General features: G+C 46.1%; 1 protein-coding gene across 10 annotated transcripts in view; it reads left to right on the top strand.

The window, feature by feature from the left end:
* APLP2 (amyloid beta precursor like protein 2) overlaps positions 1-12,026 on the top strand; it is a 697,478-nt gene that overhangs the window by 181,296 nt on the left and 504,156 nt on the right. For all 10 annotated transcript variants that reach the window (XM_085647208.1, XM_085647210.1, XM_085647209.1 and 7 more), the window contains exon 2: positions 6,579-6,752. In XM_085647208.1, the coding sequence (XP_085503334.1) occupies positions 6,579-6,752 (174 nt within the window). The remainder of the gene's footprint in view (positions 1-6,578; positions 6,753-12,026) is intronic.

Below are 12,026 nucleotides of genomic sequence, written 5' to 3' on the forward strand. Positions count from 1 at the left end.
CCCGGTCTTTGGTTCGGGACGAGTTGCAGTTGTGCAGTTTCAGGAAGGTTACCACTGGTGCCGAATATCAAGCCTTTGGTTTGTGTAGCTCCTGTTATGATAGACTCTGGTCTCTTATGTGTCCTTTGTTGCAAGTCAGATCAGAACTGAGGTTCTGGTGCCAGGGGTGCCCCACAAATCCTAGATTTAAGGGGTGGTAGGGCTGTGGGTGGAAGTAGCCAATGAGCTACTAACCCCAGATGCTAATCCACTCCTGAGGTGACCATATCTAGGGGTGTGTCACCTTTTCTACCCCGAATTCTCTATTCTATCTCTCACTTATAAAATTGTCAGAAATCTTCATTAGCTGTGCAGACCAGGTAGTTTACCCTAAGGGTGTGGCTAACCCTCTGGGGTGTAGATCTCTTGATTACATAATGTTCCCGCCTGCCTGGGTGCAAAGGTGCCTTGGGGAGGGCTGTTTCCTCTTTTGGGAGGCAGCCTGGTTTCATATCCCAGGCGGTGATGGTTTTAAAGTTTACCGCCTTGATGTGCCACTTCACTAGCCATCCTGCCAGGGAGGTAGGGAGATGTGACCTCCTTCCCATCGAGGACATTGTATCTGTCTCCTGGGATAGTTCACACCTACTGGCATGGGGCAGATTTGTGTCTTGGCGACAGCAGCTGTGGGCTGACAGCCAGAGCTCAGGAAAAATTGGGTGCAACCCCTAATGTAGCCACCTGGGTGCATGCCTTATTGTCGCCGAAACGAATCTCGTGTCGGGGGTGATAAAGCACTTTGTTTTGATACCAAACATGACATATTTCAGCAGTACCATAATGGAGCTGGTGAACTTGAGTTTGCCTGGGGGCCAACTCCTGTTCTCCATTGGACCGCTGATTATTTATAGTAGCCCTTAATAGAAAAGGCTGCTAAAGGACAAATATGCTTGCACTTTTATGTCCTCACCTTTAATATAATGCACCCTGCCTCGGGGGCTCAGGAGGCCTTCTTTATGGGGTGACTGGCATATATTAAAAACAGTACATTGACTTTGCCACACGTGGTGAGGGCCAAGCCAAGTTCAAGCAGTTTGCACTGCTCCTGCAGTGTGCAATGGCACAACTGCTGTAATCTGTTTACTTGGGTCACTCAGGGTTGCACAACAGTGCTTCAGGCCCTGGTGAGCTTTTGAACTCCCATGCCCTGGATCCCACTGGTACCATATGCTATGGACATATAAGGGGGTCAAAGTCCTTACCAATTGGGGTTGCCAATTCACCTGTATCAATTCTTGGGAGAGAGCATGGGCTCTGGGACCTGGTTAGAAGGCTTCAGTGCACTGTCTGAGACGAAAACCAGCAACTAGTTGTCCAAAGGGGGGCAAAAAGTGAGGGAACACCTGCTAAAAGGCCCGTTTTCTTGCACTCCCAGATTTATTAAGTTACAAATTGCTACTCGACCTTTTTGAATTCATAAGGGAAACTATGTTTCAGGGGGATACATTTAAAGTTATTTTAGTTGGGGACTAAATTGTGAAGTCTCTAACCACTCTTATCTTCTTATTTGCTGATGTTAAAAAAGAAACGTTGCTTAACCCCCCCGCCCCCACCCATTCTCTTCCTTTCATCTGTGAAAACCGATGATAGGGCAACTACTACTTAGCCTATTAAGAAAGAATGACTGTTATTTTAAACAGTAGATTTGCTAAAGATTCACTTGCTCGATATACTCAGAAATCTTCAATGGGCTTTTATTTTTTAAATTGATTACCTTACTGCCTGTAAGCTTATATCTGAATTGAAAAATATAGACAGCCCGTTTAGTAATCCTAGAACTTTAGTCTTCTCCCTAGAGGTCATTATGTCTTTAGTGGGGTCATGGAAATGTGATGATGTTACAGTTTAATAACAACTATGGTAGAACGCAATGCATCCCTGCTAGGATCTCTAACCAAAAAGGGTTATTGGAAAGGGCACATAGGTCGACAAATGCCAAAATCCATCATTTGTGTCTCTTTTCCTTTCTCGGCCTAAGTGTGCAGGGTATGCCTAGACATGGGTCACTTGATGCCGAAGAACGTGCCCTCGCAATCGAGTGCAAAAAACAGATGCCTCGAGGCCGAAATTGAAGCAATTCTTTAAAAAAGAGAAAGGGCATCGACTTTATCTTTTCGATTTGGATACTTGTGTTCTAACTGTTAGGATTTGATTGGGTTCACACACCTAATATGCTAATGTGTTACTTAATGGCGCATTAATGCACTCGCGTTTTTTTTCTCCCCCTTTTAATCCGTTTTTAGTAATATAGGTCTTTACCGCAGATTAGTGTATTGTGAAAGGCTACGTTCTTTTTACACTTCTGGGAGATGTAGTGCAAGGCATTTGAAGGTTATTCTTTGTGAGAAAATACCCCAATCTTAAACCAGACGGTGGTAGCTAATCTTTAAAATATCTCCTTTCCAGACTGACTATCTTTAGGGAACCCGCCCCATAGTCAAACTTGTCTTGGAAACCAACCTGTTTTTGAAAGCCCTGAATTCCCCAAATAGGCTTTCTGCAGTACCACAGACTTTAGCAATCCCTTTAAGTTCTATGGCTTCCATGATTGGCTCAGAAAGACTTCAGATGCAGAAAATAAATTGATTGTGCTTGACTGCATGCTAACGATTTTGCAAGGTTTGGGGACAGTTGGTGAAAGATGTGCATACAGTTGTAGTCGGAGGTACGTTTTTAGGTCTCGCTGAGCCAAAGGCTCGAAGAGACATTTTATATGTGGGATTTTCAAAGTGCTACCCACAGTCTTTTGGCTGGCCTAAACCTTGAGTGCACGATCACATGCACGTGCACAGCTGCTCCTCTGCTCATTGCATTCCCCCCTCCCTTCTCACCCAGCCCTTTGATGCTCTGCTCGATTATTTTCACTTTCGCCGCTTTGACCCTTGCATTCCTCCCTCCCTTCTCACCCAGCCCTTTGATGCTCTGCTCGCATCTCCCTCCTCCCTGGGTGTGAAGGGAGACAGAGCCATCCTGCTTGATTAATGGCTTTGCATTCCCATGTGTTCCCGTAGTAAACATGCCCGAGGCGCCAGCCGAGCACAAGGCTCACGGAGACATTCTCTTTACCCTCGTTAGTCCCTGTATCTCTATTTCCTTCAGAAGCTCCTGCTTTTCCTACCTTTCTGCCCAGCGATTTGCTTGTTTCCTTTATCCACAAGACATTCATACCCTTCCTCACAGCTGCCACTTTGGCCTTTACAACCTCTCACCACCTTATTTGCAGCACTTACCTGTCCTCATCGAACACGAGAGTCTCTCTTCAGAGAGCTCCCAGTCCTTCGCCTAAAAGTGCCCAGCCTTCATTGAAGTGCTGATTGCAATGCTGACAGACTCACGGTACGAATGTGGGAATATTAATGTTAAAATACTGATGACGTAACAAGTGTGTCTGGGGTCAACATAATACAGCAGCCTTAAAAAAAAAAAAACTGCTTTGTTTGTTATGTAGTTGAAATACGCATTAAAAAGTGAAACTGGTGTGAGAATCGGGTTATTGAAAACATATGTTGGGGCCAAAGTTGTTTTGTTCATTGAGTTGAGGGCACATTAATGAGCTCTGCATTTCACCTAAGCATTCCATTTTAGCAGAAAGCTTCGAGACAAGTTTGGGCTTTTCATTCTTTTATTTTCTTTCCACAGTCCTTCGATTTCTGACGTAGGATGACATTTAAACACAACAATGACAAGTTTGTTTTGCTGGTTCCCAATACAGCATTGCTGCTTTGGTGTTGATGTACAGTAATAACAGTTCCATAATTGAATGTGTGCTCCATCTAGTACATTGATTGCACGTCATCGTCTTCTGGTTGCATTTATCCGAGCGCCCTCGCGAGTGTATCGTGCGAGGTGGGGTAGTTGGAGGAAATAACAGGACTGAAAGGCCGCGCTGCGCTCAGCATGGCATTGCCGTGACTGGCTGTCACTGAGCTTCGATAAATTACTAGGCCTTGTGTTACATGGTAGGTAGATCAGATGGGAATCGCTCTGTTAGAAGACAAGACAACATACCTTGTTATTATTACCTAATGTGATGGTAATGTTCTTTGAACAATAGAAAGGATGAAAGTCAGTCAGCCCTGCTTTTATTTGTACCTGTGGCTGCTGCGTGTACTCTCAGTAGCCCTCGGGCTCTTTCAGATGTGCGCGCACCTTCTTGTCGTACATCGCGTTATCTTCCTGATGTTAAAGTCCGACTTCAAACCCACACAGTTTGTCCCCAGGCTTCTTTCAGATGTGCGCGTGCCTTCTTCTTTTACTTTGCTTACGCTTTTGCTCTGACCTGTACTGTGGCATCACCCCCTCCACTAGGGATATCGTGGGCTCTCTTACTTTGCTTATGCATTCTGTTGTGACCTTTTTAATTGTTGTGCGTCATAAATTAGTTGTAACTTTCCGAGCAACTATTTGTTAAAATTCTAGTATAGCTCCGGCTGTTGCAGGCGCTATATAATACTGTAACACTAAAATAAAAAAAACTTTTGATTTAAATAAATGCATAAATGTTTTAAAGCTTTCACATACAATAATATAAAACATTACTAAAAACTTATAAGATGCTAAAGGCGAGACCTATTGGCTATGCCAATGCTTGTTTAAATGTACACTAACATCGTCGGGTCAGTAGAATGTCTTCTGTATTCACTACCATAAAAGTTAGCTTGCTTTAACATAAAAATGAAAAAAAGTTTTTTTCTTTGAAAGCCTTGCACTTTGTTACGGTTACTGTGCTGTACATAAAATGTCCTTAAAATTACGTTTGGCTACTGCCCACATATCATCCCACGTCCTTTTTCTACCAAGCATAGGTACTTGTGGGCAGCACCTGGGTGTGACCCACCAGACAGTATTATGAACCCTATCCACCAATTATAGGGTTTTGGACATCTGTTGGTCCTAAAGAATAATTCAGTCTCCAGTCAACTACATCAAAATGCTGGCTGTTCCAAAATAAAGGCTATTAGTGGTGACTTTTGGTTTGTCAGCACCACACTTTTTTAGTGACTTTGTTCTCTACTATACATAGACCTTCAACTTTCTTACTGTGTAGCTAGTAAGGCTGAGCTCAGTATTGCCTCCTCTTTATTGCATCGAGTTTCGTAGGCATTGTTTACTGAAGGGCGACTAATTATAGCTATATCTGGGGTTTGCATAGGGTGAATTGAACCCCAAAAAGGATCACTGTAGAAGACATACATGGGTTTAAAGTCCTGTCATTTACAAAGGAATATAGTTCTCTCTTTGAGGCTAGGCTTAGAAAATAGTTCTAGATGTAATGTTAGAAGTCAGCGGGCTCGGAGTTGGAAATGGAGAAGCATTCATCCATAAGAATAGAAAACAAAATGGGAGTGGCAAGCAAGATATGTATTAGTAAGCCTTGGTAAAACTGGAAGCCATTTAGGCTCTATGAAAGAACTGGCTAGAAATGTGCATACCATAGTGATCCTGCTTCAGCTTTTCTTATGGGGGCCGCTGTGTTTAAAGACATTCAGTGAACATTGTGTTCTCTATCATGCCACCTAAGTCTGGAACCAGTGATGTGCAAATCCTCCTTGGTTCTGCTCCAGTAGGAGAAGTCCAGCCGAACTGCCAGGCCAGGTCGCCTCTGGGAACACAAGCAACCTGCGACAGGTTTCGTCCTCCTTATCCCTTCTCACTGAAGTAAAGCTTGAGTAAGCTCAGGACCCACGTCTAGGCATATTAGTTTCCCTTGGGCAGTCGCTCTGCGGAAAACTAAAATAGGATGAGTAGTATGCTTGAATGAAAGTCAGCCGCTGGTAATTTCCTGTGTTGCATCTTTAAAAAAAAAAAAAAATCTTGAGCTTTCATCAGGCGTTGTATTTTCAAATGGGGTTTACACAATCTTAAATGATGGGTGAAAGAGAGAGAAGAAACATAAGCACGAAAGGTGTTTTTATTAACATAATTTTTTTTGGTTTGCCCTTCGTATTTGTAGTGCTTGTATATCCGACGTTTACCCGATCATCTATATTTAAAGCAATATCTGGTCAGGCCATTGTACATTGAGCAGCCTGGTGCTTAGCTAGTCGGGGTACAGTGAAACGGCATTGGTTTGTAAATCAGACCTTTGGTTAATTGCCCACAGTGTAGTAGTTCAACTGTTTACAACAATAAAGTAGGATGAACAGGTAACCCATACATTTGAGATTAGGAGCTAAAACACCACGAAAACATGAGTAAATATCCTCTAAAAATGTTGCATTTGAACGTGAGATAAGCCCTGTTGTAAACTCCTGTCGCCATGCTGGAAAGTTATATATTTTTTTAATTTTTTTTTAACCTCGAAGCAAGAAGTTGTGGAAAGTTTGTGTGGTTTTGTAGTGCTTTAGTATTCTGGTTTGTATTTTGTTCCTTTCTTTTTTAAACTTCCCATAAAGTTACTAGGTCATTGGTTAACAAACTCTCTCCTGAGAGATCTCATTTTCAGAGATGGTGCAATCTTTTGTGCTTTTTTGTATGTGGGAAATGGTGATCACTGCGGAAGTGCTCATTTGCTTAAACAATATTTTCCTTTTGTCTAGGCACTGGCTGCCAATGCCGGTACTGGCTTTGCCGTTGCTGAGCCTCAAGTGGCCATGTTTTGTGGGAAGCTCAACATGCACATGAACATACAGACTGGAAAATGGGAACCAGACCCATCCGGATCCAAGAGCTGCTTTGGTACCAAAGAAGAGGTTCTGCAGTACTGCCAAGAGGTAAGTTGGATTCCAGTGTCCTTTACCTAGCCTGTAGCCAACTGAATCCTTTGGATGGCCTTCACAGTTGCATTGCTCCATCCTTTACGCTGCAGAAAATATGTAATCCCTTTTGACTTTCGTTGAAGCAGAAACCTAAAACTTAAGAGAACCTTTTCATGTACATCTGAGTTTAGTGCGCCAAACTAGCTGAAGTGTCTGTTCACTCTTCAATGCATGCTGTGTTTTGTAGTTCAGTTAAGTATGGTCCCTGGTTCGTTCATGTACATTTTTCAGCCATCTTTTTTTGTAGTCTTTATATTGTTCAGAATGTAATGAGACTTTAACTTTCTACTTTTTGGCATCAGTCCCAACTAGTTGATAATGTTTTAACGAGCATAATATTGGAATAGACTCCACAGCCTGATTAAACAATGTAAATTTTTATTGTTTTTATACAGCGCTCACATGTCACTTTGGGTTTCAGAGCATTTTAACACTGTACCCAAACATTCCCAGTATTTCCAAAGCCACAGGATTCTGAATTCTCATCAGTCCTTGGGGATGTCTGAATGTGTACCTGTCAAACTGGTGTTTGACATTATTAGGGCCTGAAAACATTTGGCTTTCCTATAGCTCTACTGTATCTGGTCATTCCCAACAAGCCGGATAACTTAAAAAGCCATGTAGTGCCTTAAAGTCTTGTCTTTTTCTTCTCTTAAGCTGATCATTGTGATTCTCCTCCATAACTGTTTTATATCAGAGGCCCAGTCTCTATCCCTTGTCCGTTTCCTACAGGCGTACTCTGCCTTTGCCCACTGACTCTCTCAAATCCCTCTTTATTCTGAAATATGACCTTTCCCCCAGTTCATCAACATTTATTTTTGGCTCTTCCCCAGCTTTAAGGTCTGAAACCTCAGAAGGTACCTGTAAGCCTTGAGGTGTCTGCCACTTTTCTTGGTGGTCACATCATTTTGTCAGTGCGCGCACCATGCAAAGGGTTAGGGAGAGCGAGGGAGCAAGTGGGGATAAGCACATGGATGAGGAAGCAGCGGAGGAGAGAATTCTCTAGACGGCAAGCACAACATGGAAAAAAGTGGCAAGAAACATTTGGGCAACAGAGCAACAAAGAGTGGAGGGTGAGAGATGTATACGAGAGGGACCGCTATAAAACACATGCCCTCCCATGGAGTGCTTAACTCAAAAGCAATATAAACATTTAAGTCATGGCAGATGCGGTAAAGAGGCAATACTTCAGGGGAGGAATAAACAAAAGATTGACAAGCTGGGACACAAATAAGCAGGCAAATGAGTGACAGGAAAGCCAAACAGTGGTAAGCAATGAGCAGGCTCCAAAGACCTGTATGCTCTTGGTAAGCCCACAGTTTGCTTGACCTAAAAATGGCTCTCATGAGACCATAGATAAAGGCACATCCACTAATGACAGCTTGCCAAAGAAGTGGGGAACACCTGTGCACCAGGAAAGTGCAGATTTGCAAAAGATGACGTGGGCCTTGGAACTCTAATCTGCTTAGCGCTGTGTATGTATGTGGTACAAAAGGGGGTGGTGATGGACGGAGCATCAGAACCAATCAAACACTCACACCCAGTCAACAGATCTGGGTTTGATCCATCACCGTTCTTTAGCCCACTCTGCCACCCCAGTTCAGACATGGCCATATGCAAATCAGTCTGACCCTGTGCCTCATGGGAACAGTCCAGCCCGAACTGCCAAGACATGCCTTCCCTGGACCGGAAACAAGCTTCCTAGGACCGGTTTCTGGCATTTCAGCCATCTTCAGCCAGGCTTGCTTGAATCTGGTGGCAAAGTGAGCAAGGGACTCACGTCTGAGCATACCCTGCCAACTTATGGCGAACATAGCGGTACAAAAGGGGGTGGTGATGGACGGAGCATCAGAACCAATCAAACACTCACACCCAGTCAACAGATCTGGGTTTGATCCATCACCGTTCTTTAGCCCACTCTGCCACCCCAGTTCAGACATGGCCATATGCAAATCAGTCTGACCCTGTGCCTCATGGGAACAGTCCAGCCCGAACTGCCAAGACATGCCTTCCCTGGACCGGAAACAAGCTTCCTAGGACCGGTTTCTGGCATTTCAGCCATCTTCAGCCAGGCTTGCTTGAATCTGGTGGCAAAGTGAGCAAGGGACTCACGTCTGAGCATACCCTGCCAACTTATGGCGAACATAGCGGTACAAAAGGGGGTGGTGATGGACGGAGCATCAGAACCAATCAAACACACACACCCAGTCAACAGATCTGGGTTTGATCCATCACCGTTCTTTAGCCCACTCTGCCACCCCAGTTCAGACATGGCCATATGCAAATCAGTCTGACCCTGTGCCTCATGGGAACAGTCCAGCCCGAACTGCCAAGACATGCCTTCCCTGGACCGGAAACAAGCTTCCTAGGACCGGTTTCTGGCATTTCAGCCATCTTCAGCCAGGCTTGCTTGAATCTGGTGGCAAAGTGAGCAAGGGACTCACGTCTGAGCATACCCTGCCAACTTATGGCGAACATAGCGGTACAAAAGGGGGTGGTGATGGACGGAGCATCAGAACCAATCAAACACTCACACCCAGTCAACAGATCTGGGTTTGATCCATCACCGTTCTTTAGCCCACTCTGCCACCCCAGTTCAGACATGGCCATATGCAAATCAGTCTGACCCTGTGCCTCATGGGAACAGTCCAGCCCGAACTGCCAAGACATGCCTTCCCTGGACCGGAAACAAGCTTCCTAGGACCGGTTTCTGGCATTTCAGCCATCTTCAGCCAGGCTTGCTTGAATCTGGTGGCAAAGTGAGCAAGGGACTCACGTCTGAGCATACCCTGCCAACTTATGGCGAACATAGCGGTACAAAAGGGGGTGGTGATGGACGGAGCATCAGAACCAATCAAACACTCACACCCAGTCAACAGATCTGGGTTTGATCCATCACCGTTCTTTAGCCCACTCTGCCACCCCAGTTCAGACATGGCCATATGCAAATCAGTCTGACCCTGTGCCTCATGGGAACAGTCCAGCCCGAACTGCCAAGACATGCCTTCCCTGGACCGGAAACAAGCTTCCTAGGACCGGTTTCTGGCATTTCAGCCATCTTCAGCCAGGCTTGCTTGAATCTGGTGGCAAAGTGAGCAAGGGACTCACGTCTGAGCATACCCTGCCAACTTATGGCGAACATAGCGGTACAAAAGGGGGTGGTGATGGACGGAGCATCAGAACCAATCAAACACTCACACCCAGTCAACAGATCTGGGTTTGATCCATCACCGTTCTTTAGCCCACTCTGCCACCCCAGTTCAGACATGGCCATATGCAAATCAGTCTGACCCTGTGCCTCATGGGAACAGTCCAGCCCGAACTGCCAAGACATGCCTTCCCTGGACCGGAAACAAGCTTCCTAGGACCGGTTTCTGGCATTTCAGCCATCTTCAGCCAGGCTTGCTTGAATCTGGTGGCAAAGTGAGCAAGGGACTCACGTCTGAGCATACCCTGCCAACTTATGGCGAACATAGCGGTACAAAAGGGGGTGGTGATGGACGGAGCATCAGAACCAATCAAACACTCACACCCAGTCAACAGATCTGGGTTTGATCCATCACCGTTCTTTAGCCCACTCTGCCACCCCAGTTCAGACATGGCCATATGCAAATCAGTCTGACCCTGTGCCTCATGGGAACAGTCCAGCCCGAACTGCCAAGACATGCCTTCCCTGGACCGGAAACAAGCTTCCTAGGACCGGTTTCTGGCATTTCAGCCATCTTCAGCCAGGCTTGCTTGAATCTGGTGGCAAAGTGAGCAAGGGACTCACGTCTGAGCATACCCTGCCAACTTATGGCGAACATAGCGGTACAAAAGGGGGTGGTGATGGACGGAGCATCAGAACCAATCAAACACTCACACCCAGTCAACAGATCTGGGTTTGATCCATCACCGTTCTTTAGCCCACTCTGCCACCCCAGTTCAGACATGGCCATATGCAAATCAGTCTGACCCTGTGCCTCATGGGAACAGTCCAGCCCGAACTGCCAAGACATGCCTTCCCTGGACCGGAAACAAGCTTCCTAGGACCGGTTTCTGGCATTTCAGCCATCTTCAGCCAGGCTTGCTTGAATCTGGTGGCAAAGTGAGCAAGGGACTCACGTCTGAGCATACCCTGCCAACTTATGGCGAACATAGCGGTACAAAAGGGGGTGGTGATGGACGGAGCATCAGAACCAATCAAACACTCACACCCAGTCAACAGATCTGGGTTTGATCCATCACCGTTCTTTAGCCCACTCTGCCACCCCAGTTCAGACATGGCCATATGCAAATCAGTCTGACCCTGTGCCTCATGGGAACAGTCCAGCCCGAACTGCCAAGACATGCCTTCCCTGGACCGGAAACAAGCTTCCTAGGACCGGTTTCTGGCATTTCAGCCATCTTCAGCCAGGCTTGCTTGAATCTGGTGGCAAAGTGAGCAAGGGACTCACGTCTGAGCATACCCTGCCAACTTATGGCGAACATAGCGGTACAAAAGGGGGTGGTGATGGACGGAGCATCAGAACCAATCAAACACTCACACCCAGTCAACAGATCTGGGTTTGATCCATCACCGTTCTTTAGCCCACTCTGCCACCCCAGTTCAGACATGGCCATATGCAAATCAGTCTGACCCTGTGCCTCATGGGAACAGTCCAGCCCGAACTGCCAAGACATGCCTTCCCTGGACCGGAAACAAGCTTCCTAGGACCGGTTTCTGGCATTTCAGCCATCTTCAGCCAGGCTTGCTTGAATCTGGTGGCAAAGTGAGCAAGGGACTCACGTCTGAGCATACCCTGCCAACTTATGGCGAACATAGCGGTACAAAAGGGGGTGGTGATGGACGGAGCATCAGAACCAATCAAACACTCACACCCAGTCAACAGATCTGGGTTTGATCCATCACCGTTCTTTAACCCACTCTGCCACCCCAGTTCAGACATGGCCATATGCAAATCAGTCTGACCCTGTGCCTCATGGGAACAGTCCAGCCCGAACTGCCAAGACATGCCTTCCCTGGACCGGAAACAAGCTTCCTAGGACCGGTTTCTGGCATTTCAGCCATCTTCAGCCAGGCTTGCTTGAATCTGGTGGCAAAGTGAGCAAGGGACTCACGTCTGAGCATACCCTGCCAACTTATGGCGAACATAGCGGTACAAAAGGGGGTGGTGATGGACGGAGCATCAGAACCAATCAAACACTCACACCCAGTCAACAGATCTGGGTTTGATCCATCACCGTTCT

This window comes from Triturus cristatus, chromosome 3_2 (genome assembly GCF_964204655.1).
Source record: "Triturus cristatus chromosome 3_2, aTriCri1.1, whole genome shotgun sequence".
NCBI classification, from domain to species: Eukaryota; Metazoa; Chordata; class Amphibia; order Caudata; family Salamandridae; genus Triturus; species Triturus cristatus.